We start from the raw sequence: 23,171 nt of genomic DNA, 5'->3' as shown, positions 1-23,171 counted from the left end.
TTGAGAACCAAAGCTTTAAACGAACTTGATCGGTCAAAAATTTCCTTCAACCAACTCAACATAGAGCTATCAAAATAATAAATACGTAAGATATTTTTTAAAAGTAGCATTCTAAGCCGTTTACTTTTATTAAAGATAGATAAATTTGTAATGCCTTAAATTTATACTAGTTAGGTCCATTATTTCATGATTGTGATAAATTTCTCTTCTACTTAAAAGAGAAATTAGTTAGAAAGCAGGGTAAAACTTTTTTCCTTCAACCTTATGTGCAAAATTATGCTCTTTTTAGAAATAGATTCCTCTTCTAGTAAGGGCTAGATTTTTCAAAAACAAAAAAATATTATAAAAATTCTTAGACTTCATTGGAAGCTAGTTCTTGACTTGTATAATAAGCTTACCAAATTCTTCTCAAAATAGAAGTTATAGCTTGTTGAGTTTCATTTCATGATTGAGTTTTGGATGTAAAACAGATCTTGTTGCCAAATATCGTCTAAGTGGTCCATGGCAGGTCAAATGATCCTCCTAGCTCGGAGAATAAGGAAGAGAGCGGTGTCGAGGAGCGGACCAGAACACGATGGCTTCTTTCTTTTCTCCTAGCAAGAGTTTGGAGATCGGGTTGTTCTTGGGTCAGGTCGGGTCAACTCAGGTTTTAGGTCGAGTCAGGTCCTAATCTAACCCCTTGATTGCTCTAACCCGAGGCCCTTTGGTTTTAAAATGGGTAGCTGTGATTGAGAGATTAGAATGCTTGAGTTCAATCTTGAATCAAACCTTTGTATTGCTGAAATCGGTGTGACCCACCAAAACATTGCACTAATTTTTGATGGCGTCAATTGGTTTAGTGGAAACACTCATTCTCCAAGCCTCCTTCTCTCTCTCGAAATACATTTCCTGTGATCAGAATTCCTAGTTTTCTCCGGGTTGATCACAATGAGCAGTTTGGCTCCTCCTCCTTCCTCTCCTTCGTCGGCGGCGGTGGAGGAAGCGGTGAGGAGAGAAGTGCCGGATTGGGACGACGAGGTGGCGTCGGCTGCGCGCTTCAAGGCCTTCAGCGGCCAGCGGTCGGATTGGGAGCACCGCTTCCTTTTCTGGAGGGATCTCATCCTCAAGGTCGCTCGTACCCTCGGCCTCTGCGTCGTCCGATCCTCCGAGGTCAGTGCTTTACGAATTACTCAAATCTTTTTTCATTTTGGGGTTTGTATCGGTATTCTGTTTACAAATTGATAACTTTAATCACAATTTTGCTTAAAATGTAGTCCAGTTATGTACGAGGAGTTGATTTCGATCCAACTCGGCATTATTACGTTGGTTTTATAGGTAATTATTGGGAATTACGTAGTTCTTGATCTGTTCTCCTCCGCAAGGAGATGAGTTTAATTTCCAGTCATCTCAGACGTGGTAGTTTTGATTTTTATGGTTACAATTGATGCATTTGTGGTTCTACTTCTTTAGAGGTTTTTCTGATTATGGGTTTTGGGGTTTTGGAATTATTTGGGATGTTGCTTTCTGCGAGAAGATTGATTTCAAAAGTAGCGTTTTAACAAAAGGGGTTTTGGGGTTTTAACAAGCAATTTGTTTTTTAATATCTCGGCTGCTATTGTAGCAGCTATGCTCTACATTTTTGTTGATTGATTGTGGGTAAGAGGAAATCGGTTCTGTGACTGCTGTTAGAATCATAACTAAAGAACTTACTATTGGTTTTTCAATGTGAGATGTGACTCCAGCCATGCAGTTTCATTCTTGTGATAGAGGATTTATTATTTGGCAGTGGCTTTGGATGCAGCTTGGTAGACTGCAAAAATTTGATCCTTAATAATGCCAAATTCAAATTTAAATGGCCAACTCTATCTTCTGGTGATATACTAGTGGAGAAATTTATTGAGTTGTTGTTTTTAGATCTTCAATTGCTTCATTAACTACTGTATTTTACCACTGTGATGACTTATGTTGGAGTATCTTCTACATGCCAACAAAACTAGATTACTGAAAAACATGCATAATTGGCAAACAAAATGTCACTGTAACAACATGCATCATTGATATTGCATGAATGCATTGTGCATATGTCCGCCAAACAGTGCCTATTGCCTAGAATTTGAAATCATGGTCATGTGATACATGGAAATTTTTTTCCCTCTTTTCAATGTTTGTGTTATACTCCCAATTACATAATAATACATGTTTATTAGGTTTTACATTCATTTAGTGAGATTGCTTTATCAAAATTATCAATTTGATTGTGTTTTCTTTTTGCTTTAACTACTTTTGCCTTTCGGTTCATATTGCATGCACCATGTCGAGAGGATTGGGAGCAGATGAAGTTTTATGAACAAATCATTCTGCATGATGATTTTTCTTAACAATATGAGATTTAAGATTTCACCATTTCTTAAAAAATGATGAGCCACACATCTCCTAGATAAAAGTATGAGATATGGTTGTGATCCTTGCCAAAAGACCCCCTAATGTCGGGGGCTGCCCGCTGAGCTCACTCTGGCCTTGCATAGTGGGTGCGAGCTGGAGCTATCATAGCTGATGATTAGAGCAATAGGAGGGGGCCCCAAACAGAGAGAACAATAAGGATAACAGTTGCTCCGCCTACCAAGCAGGCGGCAGGAGCAGCGAGCAACAGCTTGGCAGGCCAACAGCCCACTGAACTGGGCAGGGTAATAGATGAAAGTTATACACACTAAGCATGTATGAGAAATTGGGCCCTGTCTACTTCTTAAGTAAATGCTAGGACCGCTATGGGAAGTCTAACCATGGACCTATTAAGTTGGGGCTAGTTCCCGGTTTTCATCATCTTGGTGGTTGCTTCTGATCCTATTGATGTTGCAAACATGAAAAAGAAAATGTGAAAATTAAAAATTTATGCGTTGCATATATAAGTCTTTATCATTCCTTAACTTTTTATTCATGTTTTCTCAAAAATATTCTATTTATGTTTCGATAGGTCAAGAATGTTTGGTTTGCTCGTGGAGGTCTGACCCCCTTGTGCATGGATAGGGTTTTGGTGAGCTTCTTCTTGCATCATACTTACTTTTAGTTATAATACATCATTTTAATTTGTTTTGAGTTTAAATTCAATATAGTTTATCTTTTCTCATATCTCTTTGTGTATGTGCTTTTGTGGTTGTGAGCATGTTTGTGGCATGCAAATGTGCATGTGTATGCATGCTCACAGATGTTATGCATGTATGCAAGCTACAAGTACAAATTTATTAATGTTGTTCCTTTATTATGAGCTGTTTGCTTGCATGTGTGTGGGTGCACCTGTGTGCTTGTTTCAGCATGGGCACATATGTAACTGATCGTATCGTATACAAACTAAAGTATGTAGCTGCTTAAATTGTTCCCTTATTGAAGGCTTCATGCTCTATATGAGTTTATGTTCAAACCAAATTATGTTCAATCTGTTTTGCTTATATGTATAAGCAATTAAAACATTTCAGAACTGTAGTGATCCATGCAATCGTGCTTTATGTGTCCAAATTTTAAAAAGTTTATAGATTGATTATAGGGTTCCAAAAGGGCTCAATTAGGGAATTTACATGGCCAGTTAGTTTATTTATTTACGAGAGCATTAGTTGGCAGTTCTGTAATTTTACTATTTCCTTCGAAAGAGTCCTAGCAGAAGCATGATTTGTTTATGGCCGACGAAGCCTCTTAAAAGGAGTAATAGCCTTGCTATTTTTGGTGGTGTTATAAGATATTGTTTTGGGAATATTTTGAGGGCCAGGCCTTGTTTCCTACCTTCTCTCATTTTTTTGTTCTTTCCCAGACTTTCTTAAAGTTTCATAATCTATCTTCTTCTCTTTTCTCTAGTTTTATTTCCACCCTTAGCTGTGATGAAACCCTGTAATATCAGGCAGCATTTTTCATATCTGAAGCTAGATCCGTTGCAGTTTTCCTTGTTGCAACATTTTGGCAATCAGGTTTTGAGGCTATCTGAGATTCAGCTGAGTGAAGGGCCTTTTTGAAAAAGGAAAATGAGATATAGACCAACTTCTATTTCGATGATTGCAATCTTCTCCAATCCTAGGCTACAACGTAGCCTCATGAGAAACGTATTTTATATGATTGGATTTTTTCCCATTTTACAAAACCCTCCAAGGCAAAACTGAAGTAGTTTTCCTTCTCTTTTCTTTCTTTCTTTCTTTTCTTAATCATCTGGCTGTGTGCTTGAACAATTTCTGAAAAATCATGAATCTTTGAACACCTTCTGCTTATAGCTCTCTGGCTTTCTGATGTGAAAGTCTTCATCTTTTTTCTTTTTTTTTCTGATTGTAAACAAGTTTGGTATCCTATCTGTAATGATACTGGCTGCTTCTGCAGTCTACAGGTCAAACTGGACACAGTTTCTCCAATAAATATATTTAATATGTGTGCTGAAGATCACTGGATGGCCACCACCAATCAGATGAAGAAAGTGGAGGATTGGTCTTAGGTAGAGAGTTGTTGGATAAAATGAATAGTAATGAAGGATTTAAAGTCAACCCGAAGAAGATGGATGAGGCATGTTGGTTAATCCTCAGGTTATTTTTAGAATTAAACTAGAAATTCTTCCATGCAAATTGTGATCTCTATATACGTATAAAGTAGTACCAGTAGTAGTGTTTTGCTTTTATGAATGTTGATTTGTAAATTATGGCCAGAATCTTTGTAATAAATACTTGAGATCTTCATGTCTGCCTTCAGCGTCAATGTGAAGTTTTCTGCTTTGTTTCTCATCTCTCTGTTACTTCTGTCAGCATGAAATGCATAGCGATGGTGATATCTTATTAAAAGGGGATCTAATTGATCCAACAAGTGGGCATCTATATCAGATGCTTAGGAGAGTGGGACACATGATAGGTGTCTTCAGATCATCAGCTTTACAAGATAACTTTGAAGATTTTCTCATCTTAAGGCCATTACTTCAGGTGCATACCAAATCTTATATTCACAGTTTTCCTTCCTTGGGCTTTTAGCCAACTCATTTGGCAGATTCTGTCCGTATAAAATTGCAGGAAAGAGCTGCTGAGATTATTAGGATTTTAAATGAGAACCATTGGACTTCTGCTTGTGTTATTACAATGGGAAAGTTCCAGAGCATTTGTAAGGGATCTGATGAAGCTGCGACAATCTTAAGTTTTCTGTGTGAATGTGGGAAGGCACGATACCTCTCGATCAGAAAGGAAGATTTTATTGAGGTAGACTGTTTTGATCTTTGTATGTTTTTTGGATGACAATGCATTTGTTTTGTGGTCAGCTTTAGTTCTATTACATTTTATGTTAATCTTTACAGTTTTTGCCAGGACAAGTACTTAGTTCAGTTGCTGTCTTCAGGGTGTCAAACTTTCTCTCGTGCCAGTGTCTGTTTCCAGCATCTCAAGTCTTGACTATGATACTTTGCACTTGAATTGGACAACAGAAAAGTTGCAGCAACAACTTGATGTGATCGATCGCCGTTGGGAGATGTAATTGTCCTATGAACTTGATAGTAATTCCTAAGCTAGAGCATTTTGTGCAGGAACTGGTATAATTCTAAAGTTACAATTCTAAGTTTCACCATCTTAGCATCTTCTGAATGCCTGTTGACAGTGGCATGGCAGTGTAATGGCAGAAATTGGGAAACCAACTGTCCTGACGTGTGCTGTATGTCTACTGCTTTATACATATAGTTTAGGAGAGCTAATAATAGTTTAAGAAGTAATCTTTTCAGTGTTGAACATAGCATATGAGTGCAAATTTCATATCCTTTTTCTGTATGAGGTCCATTTTATGCCATAGTTGTAATTGTATTGTCCTTACATGTCAGTCTGTAGCTCTCTACTGTATAGCATAAACATTAAGAGTTAGAGCATATTTGTCATAGTTGATATTATAGTATACTGAGTAGTAGTTGGGTATATTTCAAATAAATGGTTAATATGTAGTTGCATATTCACGACCTAATGAATATACAGTAGTTCTTATTCAGTTGTATTTGGTACAACTTATTCACGCTGTATATTTAACTTTTCTGGTCATGGATGGCAAAGCTCCATGGTTTCCCAAGCTATTCATTCCAGAATATGGAAACTATGTTAAAATAAAGTATGATGAAAACTTTGAAGACTCGGTTATTCATGATTGTGGTATTTGTGCTGAAATGAACATCCTTCAGAATTTAACCTTTGAAAATGTTGTATCCTTATGAAACATTCTTGTTGCTGCAGTTCAAGAAAAATGGCATTAGCTTCCTTTAAAGCAGGGAACAAGCAAGCTGCTTACAGGCATCTACGACAGTCCAAGTTATTATCAGAAAGCAGGGCTAAATGTACGTCACTTTTGGAACGGGTTGAAGTAGTTCTTGGTGTCATTGCAGATGCTGAATCCACAAAGAAGGTAATGTAATGTGTGAGAAGTTTCTGTCATGCTTCTTGACTACTACTCTTTGTTTGTAACTTGGATTCATAAATTCAATTTCTGTCAACATTGTTCGCCAGGTTTCTGAGGCTATCCAAATAGGTGCCCGAGCAATCAAGGAACACAGGATCAGCGTGGAACAAGTTCATCTCCATCTTCAAGAGCTAGATGAGCAAGTTGCAGCTCAAAAGCAAGTTGATGAAGCCTTGGGTAACGTGCTTCATCTCTGCTTGAGCCACCTGTACAAAAATCATATAATTTGTTCGGAAAAAACATGAATTTGAATCATATTTCGTTCCTTATATATATTGTTATAGTGACAGGCTTGTCAGCCCTGGCTTTGGATTGGGCCTGTATATCTGGCTATTTTGCTTGTTCTAGTTTTTCATATGGTACTAATTCTTTGCATTTCTTGCAGAATCAATGCCACTTCAATCTGTGGATATTGAGGATGAAGATGTCGAAGAAGAGTTTAAGATGCTGGAAATGGAACTTGCAGACGAAATGCCTCAGCCTCAAGTTGTGGAACCCGTTATAAAAGGTGCGGAGGAAGTGAAGGCTCAAGAGTCTGTTGATTCCCTCAGCAAAACTCTGTCAAAACTCAATCTTGAGGCTGTTTAGTTCGTGCCAACTGGGCTTATGAACTTTTTTGTCTGCAATATGTTTGACAGAAGAACAAATCATTTGCAGGCCTTTGTAGGGAACACATTGTTATGCAGAGATTGTAAAATAGGGTGCATTACAAAGTTTACTTTTACGATTTCCGGTTTCTCCTACTTGTAAAGAAACATCACATGGGATGATGCTATCATCTGGATGCCTGCTTAGAATTTTCTGGGGAAGTTGTATTTGCCAACTTATGTCATAGTTTTAGCTCTGTGCCTGCATGGAAGTTCAGCATCCAGAAATGATATTTTGACAAGCCTGCTGGAAGAGACCACCCCGGTTTTTTTATCTCTCCTTTTGTTTTCTTTTCTTTTCTGACCTAAGCACTGATGATTATAGGCTAGGATGTTGGTTGTTGCAGCTTGCTATGGAGACTGCCTTGCAATACAGGGTTATTCCAAGAATATTCACTGTTGCCAACTGGAGACTATTCTGGGTCGGGTCCCTCCACCACCTTTAATTGTTAGGGTTTATTCCTTGTACACATCATTGACATTTAGTATTTTCAGGATTTTTAAATCTATGTAGCTGCAAGGATCAAAACAGACATAGACCAACACTATTTGCAATAATAATCATACTCACAGCCTCTAGCGGCCCTAAAAGTGGGGATAATGAAGGTGCAAATGGATTATATATATATATATATATGAAATCATGGTTGTTTATATATAGCATGATGGCTATGATTGAGTTCGTTCTACACAATTTAAATATATATGATATGAGAGCCGCGACAAAATTCATATAATATAGTCCATTTTTTAAATCAATCACGTAGTTTGGTCCAGCTTTAAAATCAATCACATAGTTTGTACTTAATAATACATGGCCGGCTCTGTTCATGTACTTTGTTATGGAACCCACCGGCATCCGTGGTTGGCTCACACTTTAGAACCCTCATCTTGTCAAAATATTCTCTAAATTAGTAATTAAATCTTGGATGGATAAATTTTTTTATATAAAAAAATAAAAAAATAATATAACACCAAAGCAAAATATTGACCTTTTTTTTTTCTGAGCATGCGAAAGGAGTTAAACACTCCACCCGCTTCATTACAGAAAGAAGAGACAAAATACATTTGTTTTGAGAGCAGCGAGCGACCTCCACGGTTTTGAAATGCTGCAGAGCATCTCCAAATCATGTTGACTTATTGATATCTGATGCAAGATTCTCTCGGTCCAAATGTTCAACAGTTCCTTGCAAGTGAGGTGAAGCTGACCCTTTGACAAATTGCGAGTCAATGGCCGTGCCCGATGGTAATTCCAAGCTGCTGCCATGAAACCGAGAGAAGCCATCGCAACATGCCTTGGCCTTTCCAAGTTCTCAGCACCATCCAGAACCAGACCCAGACTTCCCCTTTCGCCGCATTCGAATTCACTCGCAAATCCCCCTCCAAGTCCATCTCCCACAAGCCAGTACCAGGAATCTCATCTGAATTCGTCCCACCAGCTGCCGAAACCCTCTTACTTCTCCCACCGTACCCTCTTCCTTCACCTGAGATCAACTACCAGTCCGCATGAAGCTAGAAAGCTGCATGGCCTCATACTAGTTCATGGCTATCTCCACCAGAACCCCAGCCTCGTGTTAGGCTCGCAGCTTGTCGCCATCTATGTCAGCCTTAACTGCTTTCATGAAGCCCTGCTTGTCTTCCACCAACTGCCGAAAAGGAACTCCTTTGCCTGGAACTCGATCCTCAAAGGCTTCGTCGGTGCGGGTCGGTTCTCTGAGGCATTGGCATTTTATCACAAGATGACGACAGAAGGCCTGCCGGCCGATAGCTTCACATACCCGCTCGTTCTGAAAGCATGTTCGGAATTATCGGCTCTCGAGCTGGGCAGACAGGTTCAGGAATCGATCGAATCCAACGGCGTTCACTGCGATGCAAAATCCAATCTCTATGTGCGGTGCGCCCTCATAGACATGTTCGCGAAGTGTGGCAGCTTAAGAGAAGCCCGGAGAGTATTTGACAATATGCCGATAAGAGATGTGGCCGCGTGGGGAGCGATGATCTGTGGGACCATGCATCACGGAGATTGGTTGGAGGCCTTGAATCTGTTTAGAAGTATGAGGTTGGAAGGGATACAGAGTGATTCAGTGATCGTAGCCACTGTTCTTCCAGCATGTGGTAGATTAGGAGCTCTGCATGTGGGAACGGGGCTGCATGGCTGTGCTATCAGAAGTGCATTTAGTGATGATCTTTGTGTTTCAAATGCTTTGATGAACATGTACTGTAAATGTGGATATACTCGATTAGCTCATCATCTATTCCGATATATGGAATACAAGGACGTAGTCTCTTGGAGTAGCTTAATTGCGGGGTATACCCAGAACTGTGAATATAGTGAGAGTGTGGAATTGTTCGTCGAGATGATTGGGTCAGGTATAAGACCCAGCGCAGTCACTATAGCAAGTAGTCTTCCTAGTTTTTCAGAAAGGAAGTTGCTCAAGCAAGGAAAAGAGATCCATGCCTATGCCATTAGACATGGTTTTGAGTTTGATGTATTTATTGCAAGTGCACTGGTTGATCTTTATTGCCAAAGTGGATCGATGGGAGAAGCGGAGTTCATTTTTGAAATCATGTCAGATAGGGATATCGCAATAGGGAACTCAATGATAGCAGGACATGCCATGAATGGAAATGTGGATTCTGCCTTCCAAACATTACGAAGGATTCGAGAATCAGGATTACGTCTGAATTCTGTGACCATTGTGACTCTTCTTCCTCTGTGCAATCACTTCACTATGCTCAACCAAGGAAAGGAGCTGCACGGTTATGCGACCAGAGCCAATCTGGATTCCATGATTTCTGTGAATAATTCGCTGATAGATATGTACTGCAAGTGTGGGTGTCTAGACCTTGGGAAGAAGGTTTTTGAGCAGATGGCAGAAAGGGATATTGTTACTTATAACACTATAATCGCTGCATTTGGAATGCATGGTCGTGGGATTGAGGCATTTTCCTTCTTCAGCCAAATCGAGGAAGTGAGAATTGAGCCAGATAAAGTTACATTTATAGCACTGCTTTCAGCTTGCAGCCATGCCGGTCTTCTCAGAAGAGGCTTGCACTACTACAATTCCATGATAGAAGACTATGGTATTCTTCCAGAAATGGAGCACTACTCATGCATGGTGGACCTTTACAGCAGATCTGGGTACCTGGACGAGGCATGGGAGTTTATCAGAAAGATGCCAGTGAAACCAAATATTGATGTATTGGGAAGCCTTCTGGGAGCTTGTAGAGTTTATAAAAGACTAGACCTTGCTGAGCTTGTTAGTAAACAGATTTTTGAGAGGAAGCCTGAAGATCCAGGGTACTATATTCTTCTGTCTAATATATATGCAGCTGCTGGGAGATGGGCAGATGCAATGAATGTACGAACAGTGGTAAAAGAGAGGGGTTTTCTGAAGAAACCGGGCAGTAGCTGGATTCAGATTGGATCTTGTATTCATTCATTTCTTGCTAGAGATGGATCGCATGCAGAATTTGATAAGATAGATGATATTATTGGCATTTTACTTTTAGAGATGAGGGAAGACGGTTATGTTCCTGACACGAGCTTCCGTCATAATTTAGCAGAGGATGATTTCACTTATGTTGATTAAGGGAAGGGCCACTTATAGCAGATATCTTCTGTTTCTGTTTCTTTTCAATCAGATACAGCATACAAGCTTCATCTTGCTTGCTCATTCTTGGTTTGATCTGCAGTGCTTCGACCATGATGCTTAACATGTGCAGTGGCAAACAGTTTTGGTCTTATCAAGAGAGGAACCATGATGAAACCTAACAATGGTGAAAACTGATTGATCTAGATGAGCATGGTGATTGTAGCAAATGGGATTTGTTGTTTGTACAGTGCAAGGACTCCACGGAGGCTTGTAGAGACATATCCGACTCATTTGTTTATAGAGACTCAAGCATTATATCCAGGTCCTACTTATCCTGAAGATCCCTCTGAATTGAATCTCCTGTCCCAAGTTGTTGCAAAGTCATATTCTTTTTAATGAATAATTTTGCTTATATATCACACCGATCAATATACATAAGAATGTCTGCAGCATCGAAAATTTTTGTCTTAGAAGTCTTTCTGGGTACAAAAACAAATTTTTTAGGGAACTTTTTTGCACCAGTTTCTTTTGAAATTCTACATTTGTACGTGTTCTCTTTTTATTTTAATTCATATACGTTGAAGTTTCCTTCTTACAGCTCCAGTTATGTAGAGACTTTTGAGAGAGGGAGAGAGAGAGGGAGGGAGAGAGAGAGAGAGAGATTGGGCAGTACCCTATACAGTTTTCATTAGGAAATTCATATTAGTACACAAGCCTGAGTCATGACTGGAGTATTCAATGAGCAGTTACTCTTCAGCTTAGCATGATCCAGCTTATTTCTGGATGACTTCAGGGAGAAGACAAAGTTCATGCTGCTAAAGCTGATTAGAGTAATATGCAGTATGATGATCAATTTGTTGCCTCAGTTGTAAGATCTAGAAATCATTAGCACTGTGCAGGTTAATGTATACATGATGTTAAGCAGTCATGATATGTCATCCAATCCTTTCTGGAGAATTGAAGAACATATGAAACTAAGAAACATCTAGTATTAATACTGCCGCTGGCAAAAACCTGTGTTACCAAAAGATGTCATGCTAAAGACACGAGAGTCAAGATTGAAACAATCACAATACTTCTTAAGTGCCAAAATTCATTGCTATGCTGATTGATTTAGGTAATTTGTTTGTCTGAATGATTTATGATATTCAAACTTCTGGATTCTCAAATGCTCACCTCTCTTTAGATTGTCAAGAGAGTCATGCTAAAGACACGAGAGTCAAGACTGAAACAATCACAAGACTTCTTAAGTGCCAAAATTCATTGCTATGCTGATTGATTTAGGTAATTTGTTTGTCTGAATGATTTATGATATTCAAACTTCTGGATTCTCAAATGCTCGCCTCTCTTTAGATTGTCTCTGGCAACTACCATAGAGGTATAGAGACATTTGCATGATTGCTATTGTCAATCACATGGGCATTTAAGATGATTGTCTCCAGGGTAGATATCCTAGATCTTATTGGCCTTGATTGTGAGAGAAGGGTATACTCCATCCGACTGTTACAGTGGTTTGCCTCCAAATTTAACTCAAACTATTGAAGGTTCTACGAAATCATACTGGAGAAGGGGAAACAATTCTTGACAGAACCTTCGGTATCCTCCATTTGTTGGTTTTAATGTGTTGCAAGTCGATTGTTAGTTTGCTCGAGTTGTAATGGCCTAAAAAAAATGAATGATTAGATGTGGAAATTTCTGTAACCAATGAATAATTAGGAGCTATCTAACTTCTGTTAACTCCGGGCAGTTTCGCCTTTAAAATACTCCTTGAGATGATTCAGACCATTATGTTTGATTTTACCCCCTAGCTCTGCTAGCAGTAGGTTCCTAGATGGATGCCAATCTCTCCTAAGATATTGAAGGATATATGAGAAGAGAATAGTTGCAGACCATCAGAAGTGCCTACCGATCTGAGGGCTCTGACCTTTTTTTTTCTTCTTACACTAGTTGTGCCTGCCTTTTAGATCTTCAGGAAGCCAGAAGGTTGCTGATCACTTGGGAAATGAAATTGGCGGTGCAGCCTCCTGATCAGAAATAAAATGTTAAACTTTGCAACTTGATGTGAGCTTCTTTCTTGTTCTTATGATTTTTATTTTATATCTTATATCGAAAAGATTCTATTTATATGATTGACCAATGTCCTAGTATGTTTTAAAAAATATGGAGGAGATTTTCTTTCCAGTTGCCAATCTTGCATCACATCCGGAGAAAACTGGCCCACAAAACTCTTGGCTCTATTTTCAAGGGTAAATTACTTGCGTTTTAGCCGTGTTTGAAAAGAAGACAAAGAAGACATGCCGACAGAAGTAGGTACGGTTAGCCTTTATTAAGTGTTCGTGAGTGAGAATACACCGGCTTGGCAAGAAGCATGATTGAAGAAAGTTAAACGTGAAACAGTCTCATGACAAGACTAGTACGGTCGACAAGACTAGTACTGTCTGACAAAACTGGACTGAACTCCAACCTTCTCTGCAGAGATGCATGCACATACTAGATGCTTTTTTGAGGGGAGAGGAGGGAAAGGGAAGTAAGATGCTTATTGAATTAAAGAATGCATGTGCATCCTAGCGGAAAAAAAAAAAACAAAAGCATGTGCAAGGATGGGAGAAATGGAGAAATATAGAAAGAGAAAGAGGCAAAAAAAAAAAAAAAAAAAGAAGAAGAAGAAGAAAACAGAGGTGCCTCCATGAGGTGGAGTATATTTAGGTAGTTATTTTTCATTTTAAGAAAACAAAAAAAACCAACTTCGATGTGATAATTATGACAAGCCACAAAGTTGCCTAGAAAAGAAAAGTTATTTTTTTTTGACGTAAAGAGAAAGAGTTTTGTAACACTAATTCCTTTATCTTACTCCCACCACAAAAGGTTTTTTTTTTTTTTTCTTTTTTTACATCGGCGCCTCACACATAATAGATGTGGAAAATCTCAAAAGGTTCGGCGAAGCTTGCCTGACTGAAATTGGCCTGATTTCGATCATCATAGTCTTTATCATTTTAAAACTCAACCATGCAAATGACCACCGTACATTTTTCGATCATTATCACCTCCCTTCTTTATCAAAAAAAAAAAGAAGAAGAAAGAAAAGTCATTTTCAGATGGAAACATTCAGTGATTTCTGCAGTCTCACCATTAGCATTCTGAATACTCCCCCCCCCCCCCCCCCCCCCAAAAAAAAAAGAAGAAGAAAGAAAAGTCATTTTCAGATGGAAACATTCAGTGATTTCTGCAGTCTCACCATTAGCATTCTGAATACTCCCGCAAACCCCCCCCCCCCCCCAAAAAAAAAGAAACTTGATGAAGACCGTGCATGCATACATCAAAAACAGTGTTTGTCCTGTCCATCTGGGGTCTGGGGTCAGCTCTACTGGTCCTGCTTCAATGTTGGTTTTATCATCTAATGCCAACCAATAGCCACACTAGAAGAGGAGGATGAATCATGCTGTGGCTCAATGTATCAATCACTATTGCAAGCTATTCCATACGGGAACTATGCGAATGATTTGTGAATTTGTTGGCTTGCATGAGTTGGAACTATACGGTAACTTTTTGTGGATTCAGAGTAAAACATTTTGATCATGTCGACTGTTTCATTAACAACTAGTCTCTGAAAATAGCTGGGCAATACTTTTAACTATAGCACGAAGAGATACCATTCAATGGAGGCCCGAAACATAACAAATGTATCCAAGTAAAAGATCTTCCAACTTGAACAAGAATCAAACTAGAAGGAGCCACTGTTTCATTAACGAATAGAAACGCTTACAGAGGTGCACGACACACCTCTCTTCTACACTCTGTTTTGAAACCTCATCTTCTCTGCAATTTACACAAACTGCACGGATCCCGCTACTCTCGATATACAGAGGGCAAAAGTTTTGCCAGTGATCTCCAACACTCAAAGTGGATGGCTTCTGGCAAATTGTGCAAGACCTATCTCAATCAGAGCCGGTGTCTGGAATGAACGCAACCCAATAAGTACTAGTCCTCTCAGAGTACAACCCAATTTCAGCATGAATCATTGTCCAAGTATGTCGTATGTCCTACTCACTAGTTGTTCTGGTGACTGCAATCCCCTTTTTTGGTTGTACTCCATTCCCTGTAACATGCCATGTCTGATTGCTCATTTGCACCAAGGCAGACTTCTCGAATGACTCTTTTGGTGGTTCAAAAACCAGCATGTTGAGACACAGAGCATCAAACAGAATACAGAAAAAATGAACAGATATACCCAGAAGAACTCGGTCTCTGTTTGATTATCTAAAGTAGGATATCATGCTAACAGGACGTGGATCAGGAGAAGTTATTTAACCTGAGTAGAAGTCTTCATCTGCGAGTCGTCGGTGCTTGGTTTCTGTATTTTTTCCAGGTCTTGGCTTTGCTGATGTTGATCCTTGGAAGTTGATGAAGGAACTGTATCTGTTGCTGGTGACGGATTATTAGTCATCCCAGCTGATCCAGGCGTCGAGTTTGGTCTGGCAGGAAGGCCTGACAGAGAACAAGTTGGTGGAATGTGAGGCATGGATGCTGGAAGCCCCTGCCCTGGAATTCCAAACATTGGAAGACTGGTAGAGCTGGGCATCCCATGCAAACCCCGGGTTCCCGGAATTGAGGGGAAAGGAAACTGTCGTCCATGCATGGGAGGAACTGGAAGTAGAGGGCAGCTTGCAGAACCATTCATGTCCAGCATTCCCATACTATAACCCAATCTCATGCCCATTCCCATTCCTGCACCCATTTGTGATAAATGTGCCATGGGAGGCACGTGCATGTGTTGAATACCAGCCGGTGGAACCAAGGGAAGCATGCATGACCCACTTCCCATTGACATGATCTGTGTCAAGAACTGAAATTTTCAAGAGAAAGGATTACACTGAGAATCTAGGCAACAAAAAGAAGGGTCCTTTAAGGGGAGGAAAGGCCAAAATATTCACCTGAACTTGAAGCTGGAGAGATTTCAGATAATCAATGGCCTCGTCAAGCATTGAAGCTTTGTCCACCTTGCAAGAATTTTATTTGAAATCAGGCAACCTCTTTCAGAATTCACTGCTGCATTAAAAAAAACATCATTACTAAAGTTAAACAGACAAAAATTGTACCTTGTTGCAGTTGGGTATGAGCTCTTGAAGTGCACGCATTTTCTCGTTAATCCGATCCCTTCGCCTCTGCTCATTAGTTCGGATATCAGTTATTCTGCATTCAAGTTATGAATCGAAACTAAGAAGGATTATTTGAGTCCAGTGGGTTATCTGTATCCAAACTCACTCTTTCTGACAAATTATGCACTTCTGCAGCACGGCTTCGCTTTGTGCTTGTGCCTCGCACGGTGGCAGACTTCCTCAGGCCCATAGACTCATCCTCATGATCCTACATGAAAAATTTAAACAGATTCTAAGCACAATAATCCGAGTAGAAGAACTCAGTATACAACTTCTTAGTCGTTCACATCTGTGATTCTTTCGACTTACTTCTCTCTGATTGCCGGATTCTTCTCCTTCATACGTTTTCCTTTTCGGTGTGTGTTTGGGACCATTAGATGCTGCCCCAGCACCGTTGCCTGAGCACACAGAAGAAGATGCAGCAACTGCTTCAGGACCCTTTTCTGTCTCATTCCTTCCTGATGGCATGGCTGCCACTGCGACATCTGAGCTCCGACGATTAATGCAGCCAGGCAATATGCTATTATTGTTATTCACATTGCCATCACGCCTTGTAGATGATCTCTGCTCTACTTCAGGTGCAGCTGAAGCCAGCCCTGGAGTTGCTAAGATACTCTTTAAACCACTAATAGAATCAATAACAGTAGGTTCCATTGGGTTGCTACTGGTGGTGGTAGAGGCTTTCTCGTTGTTTCTCAACCTATCAAGACCCTGGAGGTTGGCTTTGGCTAGTGCAGCAGGTCTCGAGAAATGAGAGAAGTTCATCAAATCAATGCTGCTGCTTGACTGTGACGACCTAGAACCAGCCCGATCTTGCTTTTGCGGCCTTGAGCTCAGCAAACACCCAGCCAGGCCATGGTGGGTACTACTGGTTCCTCTGGTACTCAACTCTGTCGCCCTCGGCTTAATACTTTGGGCCAAACTCTGCCATTCCTGCGACGCCTGAAACAACTGGCTGCTCTTAATCCTACTAAAATCTGAGGCTCCCGCGAGTTCTTCAGAAGTGCGTCCCTGTTCCACGTTGCGCCGCGAACTCTTTGCAGTCTGAGTGAAACCATTGCTTCTATCAGCGATCGCGGTGTTGGTATGAGAAGACATAGAATTCAGGCTCATCCCTGGGAATTCCAGCATGTGCTCCGAGCAATAATCATTTTGAAGAGAATCCTCGATCGAGTAATTAATCCAGGGGACCATATCATCGTCATCTTGAGCATTCACACCTGCATCGCCTGAAGCCGCGGTGGGAGGGAAATCATTTACCAATGGATCCACAGCTTCGATCTGTCCAATCTTTGAGGTAACCACATCTCTGCTCTCCTTCTCCTGAGCTCTACCGGTGTGAGAGGAGGTGGCGGCGGTGGCAGTGGGGAAGGAACTCTTCCTAGGCCTGTTGGACTGGCCATGCATCACGATCTGACCGTTCTCCCACAGCAGTTCGACGAATTCACCGTCGGGTCTTCATTCAACAGCCATGGATCAAAATCGGACATACATCAACAGAATGAAACCAGACAAACTCATTCGATAAAAAGGAAATGAAAAAACTTGACTATTTACAAGGTAATATATGAAGCAAGCATACTCACATGAAAGAAGACAGATCGGATGAGCAATTGGTCATCTTGGATTGGTTAGCATCGACCTTTCTTGTCTGATGGACCTCAGAGAGTGGCATGATGGATTGAAGAAGACGACACACTCAGGTGGACGAGCTCAGGGGAGGGACCATAAAGAAGAGGCTTAAAACTTCGATGTGAAAATTTTTAGACCCACTTCTCAGAATTATCTATAAGATCGCATTCTAGTCAGACCTTGATGAACACAGACTGATAAAAGTCAGAGTTTTCTGTTTTCTTTCTTTCAAAGCAAAAAAATTATAATTCTACATTTGAGCCATTTTGCAACAAAATTGCTCCTTGTCCATTGCAACTACAAACCCAAGTGAAATCCAGTATCATTTTAGTGACTAGTCTGCTAGCTAACATTAAGAAACGAAATCAGAATCAGTCAAAACCAAAACTTGGAAGCTTTTGAGAATTCAAACCAGTGGTATCAAAAACCAAAAAAAAAACTTCTTTCAAACTCCAATCAAGGCAAACAACTATCACCATAGGCACCCACAAATTGCAAAAAGATTCAGAAAAAGGGAAACGAACTTCCATGAAGCCATCTCCTGGGGCTTCAGACAGCTTTTTCCTGCAAAAATCTTTTGGATGCGGACCAACTGGCGTTCAGACAACACTCAGCTGCAGCAAAAACTTAAAAACTTTTGTCTGTTGAAATCCCCCCAAAACTTTTCTTTCTTGGAATCCCCGAGCACCATTTCCAACGGAGCGTTTGATCCAAAGCCTGGTGGCCAAAGTCTCGCACCTGGGGACGATAAAGCAGTTTTATGGCTCAGAAGTTCATAAACTATGGCTGAGACATGCTATACTTGGTTTCTTGTTTCATATATATATATATAGATATATATATATATTAGTGTGATTGAATTTTTTTTCCCTTCTATTGAATTAATTGGCTGATGGATGAATCAAAGGTTTCCATCTGGTGGCCAGGATTGCTTGCTGGCACTGCTAATGCCAGCGAGTTTCTCGGACAAGAGATAAGATCTTCTTTATCCCTAGTATCTGCTACCAAGTGCCAACTTGCACGGCTTAATCATCATTAGATCAAAGAAGGAGATCGACTTGCATTAATATGGTCATGTAGCTTTCAATTCCTAACAAAGGCTAGGTTGTTGTTGGATATGTTAATATTTAGAGAGACACACGGGATTCATCTCAAAAGAGCAGCACCGCTTAAGTAAAGTGGAAGAGCTTAAGATTTGGACTTTCTTGTTTGCTTATAGTCCTTGGCATTTGCTACACTAATCTAATTCTCGGCAGCTATCTAACTCTCTCAATCTCTTTGTAGGGTTGCATTCAGGCTTGCCAACAAGATTAAAGATTAAAAATGGAGCAACATTGCAAACCTCAACAAGTTTTCTTCCTTCCTTCCTTCTTGTTTTCCCTTTTTTGTTATGGACTCTGGAGATACAGAGATCCTTCAAATTATATAGGAGATTGATCCGCTTGTTGAATAGTTTAACAGGTCTATTTACATATCACTATTTATTTTTTTTTGTATTTTTCTTTCTTGCAAATCTTTTATAAATAGTTTATGCGAACTTTTCTTTTCTAATAAAGGCCGGGTGGCTTTGCTTTTCCTCTTCATAAAAAAAAATGGACCAGTTACGTAGTAGATAAATCTACACCAAAATAAATTGCATCTAAGCTTTAAGATCCATGCCAACATTAACCAAATCAAACTCCCCTGTTCAGAAGGAAGGGAGTCCAACCACAAAGGCTCCTCCTTGAAGCAGATGTTGATTAGATGATGCTGCAACAGCACCTCCAGTTAATTAAAATGCTTTCAATGGGGCAAGTAAGCTGCTTGCTCCCTCCGAATGTTGTCGTTTTTATACTTTGTGCAATGAAAAGAAAAGAACAAGTGACCTGAAAACCACTTTCTAGTCTTTCGAGTGCCGGATGGCTCTGAGGATATGTTTGAGGCCCAGAGGGCATGGAGGCCATCAAGCAAGACAAATAGTGATTGAAATGTAGATAGCACTTGCACCTCACATGACATCATGTCCTCCTCGTGCATGCATGCATGCCCCCCACCCCCCAGGTATCATAGAACTGAGAGAAGACGGGTGTACATGGGTGGACCAGCTACCTTTTTTATCTTCTTCGAACTTTATGGCATGAGATGTCCTTAGGTTGTTTGTCCTAGGGAGAAAGTCTTGGCGAGAAGAATCTCCATTCATGGCCGTCCATCACCTGCCGAGAGCTACATACTGCAGGTCTTGGAGATCCGGCCATGCACTGTAGACTTGCCATTCTCTTGGGGAATTTTTAGAAAAAGGGACGGCCAGGCCAGCTGTGGAAGCCTCTCTGTTCCACACCAAGGAGAACGATTTGCCCCACCGCCAATTCATGCATCCAATGCGGACATGGTCGCGTGCAGGACCGAAGGGGATGGGGGGGGGGGGGGGGGGGGGGGGCTTTGAGCCTCGATTCCTCCTACTACTTTAGAACTGGGCCTGACCCAAAGAGTGGGCATTGATTGAAGGAATCATGGAGGGGAGAGGGTGGTGGGAGCTTGTTATCAGCCATTTAAAACCAACAGCAACAAGCAAATCAGTTGTCGCTATCCCTTGCGGTCCAAATATATAGTTGCAGCGATCAGTGAAGCCCATCCTTACCTACCAAAGAAAAGCATGTGAAAAATCTCACCCTGTTCCCTCTGCTTGGAAACTTAGCAGTCATACTATATATATATATCTTGATACAAGTTAAAAGACTCCTTTCCCGCATATGTTTAGCATTATTATGCTCCTTTCATGTACTACACATTAAGAGAAATATTCTAATGTGGCTTGAGTTTAGGTGAGTCGGATTCGGAAAGAGGAAAAAAAGCCATGGACCTAATCTACTGGACCGATCGATCCATCTTACTCGAATGATGAACTTTATACATTTGAAACTTCGATTCATTATCTGCTCAGAAGCCAAAACGTGAAACAAGAGCAGAGAGAGAATTTAAGGGAGTACATATATATGCATGCTTCGGAAAGGCGAAGGTTCCGTTAATCCATGCCTTTAAGAATTGAAGCATTTTTTACCAACTCAATGTAAATATCACGTTGAAACCATCACTATCTGACGCGGTGCAGCCAAAGATCTTGCAAGATTTGGAGACGTTGCAGCAGGTGGTCCTCTTGAAACATGGGGTCCAGCAACATTGAAATGTGATAATAGGATGCACGACAATGACGGGTTGAACTGCTGACAAAGGACCCAAAGATAAATGACAGGCATCATATGTTTGAAGCGCTCGACACAAATCAGCATTGCAATCCATGAAAGCAAAACCCTATAGGATAGTTTTTTTTGGTGTAAAGGGAGGCAAAAGGAGCCACCCGATTTTTATTTTAAAGATTAATCGTATTTACAACAGAGATGAGAGGCAGAGATGAGTTACATTGTCAAGGAAGGAGAGGAACAGATGCGAGAAAAAGAAGCTAAATGACTCCAACCAAGTGTCCGATAATCGGGACAGCAAATGTTGATGCTCGCAAGACAAAGCAGTGGAGGAAAGAATCTCACACGTATGATCAATTTGGTGCACCTTCTTCCACCTATCAGTTTGCTGTCTGTTTGGATTCCTTCATCTTCATTCCTCTCTCTTGGAATTCTAGTAAATTGCACACAAAGAAGCTTTATTCGATTAATTTGGAATGCTCTTCTTTCTCCTCTTGATGAAAGATTTTGGAGGGTGATCACCGTATTCAGAACTGAGCAAAGAATGTCCCAACTGAAAACTGGAGTCAAGACTCATTGCCATGGTTAAAGTCGTTTGAAGCCTCATAGTGCACTGTTCAAGTATGGCACAAGAACGAGGAATTATTATCCATCCTGGCATCGTCAGATTCTCCATTTGTACATGATTGCAGGTAGTTGGCGTGGGACCTGTTTTGATGCTCATTTTGGCGTCCACCGGCAGATCCTCCATTGCTTCAAGGGCTTGACGGGTGATTTGTGTGCTCAAAGATGAGAGATCCCACGAAGATAGAAGGATGGATAAGAGAATAATCTAGAAAAAAAGATTTTTAGTTAGTTATACTCCTGCAACATAGATTCTTGGAAGCTTAGACAGCCTAATTTTTTCTATCATGTTGGATTCTAGCAAGGCTAAAAGATTATTCGTGCATTTTCAGCAAGATCACTCCAGATTGAGAAATCCGGGCAGCTATCCTTAGATTAGGGCTTCCTAATGGTAGGTTTAGTTATTTCCCTATCCATTGTCATGTAACAAAATCAGCACATGAATCCATTCATCTACTTCAAACACATCTAAGATTATTTATTATTTTTTTTTGATGTAAAGGGAGGTGAAAGGAGCCACCTGGCTGTTATTAAAGCTTAATCGTATTTACAACAGAGATGAAGGATAGAGATGAGCTATATTGTCAAGAAAGAAGAGGATCAGATGCCAAAAAAAAAAAAAAAAAGGAGGCTAAATGGCTCCGAATCAAGTACCTGATAATTAGGACAAAAAATGTTGGTGCCATATTCTAAATTATTTCAGAAAGAATAGTATGACTTGGTTCAACGGGAACAACAAAGACTGCCATCATTTGTTTTCCTCAGAGGAAAGGTAGCTATTGTAGCAAAAAAGAGAAAAGGTAACTCGCCCCTAAAAAAGAATGGAAAATAATAAATTTGAACGCCAAACTTAGTTGATAACTTTGTCCCACCTAAAGACTTTTTGAAAGTTGGTATGCAAACCATTGCACATGAGTACGAAATAATTGATATCATTATTTTTTTCTAATATGGAAGGAGCGGTAGGATCTTTCTCGAATATATCAGTTGGATCTTCCACCATGAGCCTTTCGCGTCGAGCCCGGCAGCCAATCGAACCAGAGTTTGAGGTCAATCGAGCCAATTCAAGTTGGGCCCAGCATTTTAGCATAAATGGGCTTACTTGAGTCAAGCCTGATTGGGCTTTGGAATGAGCCCGAGCATGGGAAGATTTCTAGGCCGATTCTCGCCCTGACCTTTGAACATGATAAATATTATTTTTAGTTGTCTAATTATCTATTTTAATATTAAACCAAACTTCAAAGTGCCGTCTTTTGAAGCTTCATATCCTGTGGTCGCTTGTCTTCAATCTTCTAGACAAGAGTATTACTTTAAGTAAAATAAAAAGAAGTGCACTTCTGTAAATTGAGTGTACATTGATCGAATTATATGTATACAATCTATAGTAGAGGATCACAGCCTTCCTGCCCACTTCTTGTGCCTGACTCTAATTCATGTATAATGAGTGAAAACATTTAAAATTTAACACAGTGTCTTCTCTACACAAAAGGAGGGTGCAAGAGGCCTATTTTCCGAAAAACATATTTATTTTATTGGTACACAAAAACATATTTATCGATCTCATTGTTATGTTCTTCAGCATTGCTCTTAGAGATTCTCGTTAGACAGCTCGGGTTCGGCCAAAGGTGATCCGGAATTTGGTACAAGACATCTAGTCCAAGCTCCGTCCAGCCCCTTCTCAACCCAATATGTGTCAGTCCAAACTCAGCGCAAGAAGGTATAGATGAGTTTGGGTTGAATTCCAGCTAGTAGATATTATCTTGAATGGGCATCGTCCACCAATCTAACCTAAGGTTATATCAAATTTTTGTTAAATTTTAAATTTTGGTGGAAGAAATGCAATAAATTACTAATAGATCTAAGACATTCATTTCGTACTTGAATGAATATGGATCATGCAAGATCAATAAAATTTCACCC

At 40.1% G+C, this 23,171-nt stretch overlaps 3 protein-coding genes across 4 annotated transcripts; 2 read left to right on the top strand and 1 right to left on the bottom strand.

Annotated features, from left to right (window-relative positions):
- Positions 1 to 732: 732 nt before the first annotated feature.
- On the top strand, positions 733 to 7,322 carry LOC103714719 (charged multivesicular body protein 7). Its single transcript, XM_008802090.3, has 8 exons — positions 733 to 1,149; positions 2,951 to 3,010; positions 4,749 to 4,919; positions 5,007 to 5,189; positions 5,326 to 5,456; positions 6,198 to 6,366; positions 6,468 to 6,597; positions 6,806 to 7,322. Exons 1-8 carry the CDS (start codon positions 928 to 930, stop codon positions 7,006 to 7,008), a joined length of 1,269 nt encoding a protein of 422 aa, XP_008800312.1. The 5' UTR covers positions 733 to 927; the 3' UTR covers positions 7,009 to 7,322.
- A 794-nt stretch (positions 7,323 to 8,116) lies between these two features.
- LOC103714740 (pentatricopeptide repeat-containing protein At3g16610-like) lies at positions 8,117 to 11,077 on the top strand. The gene has a single exon (XM_008802116.4). It carries the CDS (start codon positions 8,333 to 8,335, stop codon positions 10,658 to 10,660), a length of 2,328 nt encoding a protein of 775 aa, XP_008800338.2. The 5' UTR covers positions 8,117 to 8,332; the 3' UTR covers positions 10,661 to 11,077.
- A 3,211-nt stretch (positions 11,078 to 14,288) lies between these two features.
- Positions 14,289 to 18,238, bottom strand: LOC103714720 (transcription factor PHYTOCHROME INTERACTING FACTOR-LIKE 15-like). Of its 2 annotated transcripts, none has more exons than XM_026807526.2 (7): positions 17,406 to 18,238; positions 16,129 to 17,275; positions 15,926 to 16,027; positions 15,760 to 15,825; positions 15,595 to 15,660; positions 14,973 to 15,506; positions 14,289 to 14,759 (listed from the first exon to the last, which is right to left on the bottom strand). In XM_026807526.2, the coding sequence occupies exons 1-7, from the start codon at positions 17,492 to 17,494 to the stop codon at positions 14,679 to 14,681; spliced, it is 2,085 nt and encodes a 694-aa protein (XP_026663327.1). In that variant the 5' UTR covers positions 17,495 to 18,238; the 3' UTR covers positions 14,289 to 14,678. The 2 variants fall into 2 exon arrangements, with proteins under 2 accessions (XP_026663327.1, XP_026663328.1); XM_026807527.2 differs by having other exon boundaries at positions 14,973 to 15,494.
- Between the last annotated feature and the right edge of the window lie 4,933 nt (positions 18,239 to 23,171).

The sequence above is a fragment of the Phoenix dactylifera genome, chromosome 1 (genome assembly GCF_009389715.1).
Source record: "Phoenix dactylifera cultivar Barhee BC4 chromosome 1, palm_55x_up_171113_PBpolish2nd_filt_p, whole genome shotgun sequence".
In the NCBI taxonomy this organism is placed as follows: domain Eukaryota; kingdom Viridiplantae; phylum Streptophyta; class Magnoliopsida; order Arecales; family Arecaceae; genus Phoenix; species Phoenix dactylifera.
Note: the sequence above shows the minus strand (reverse complement) of the source record. Positions and strands in the feature narration are given on the sequence as shown.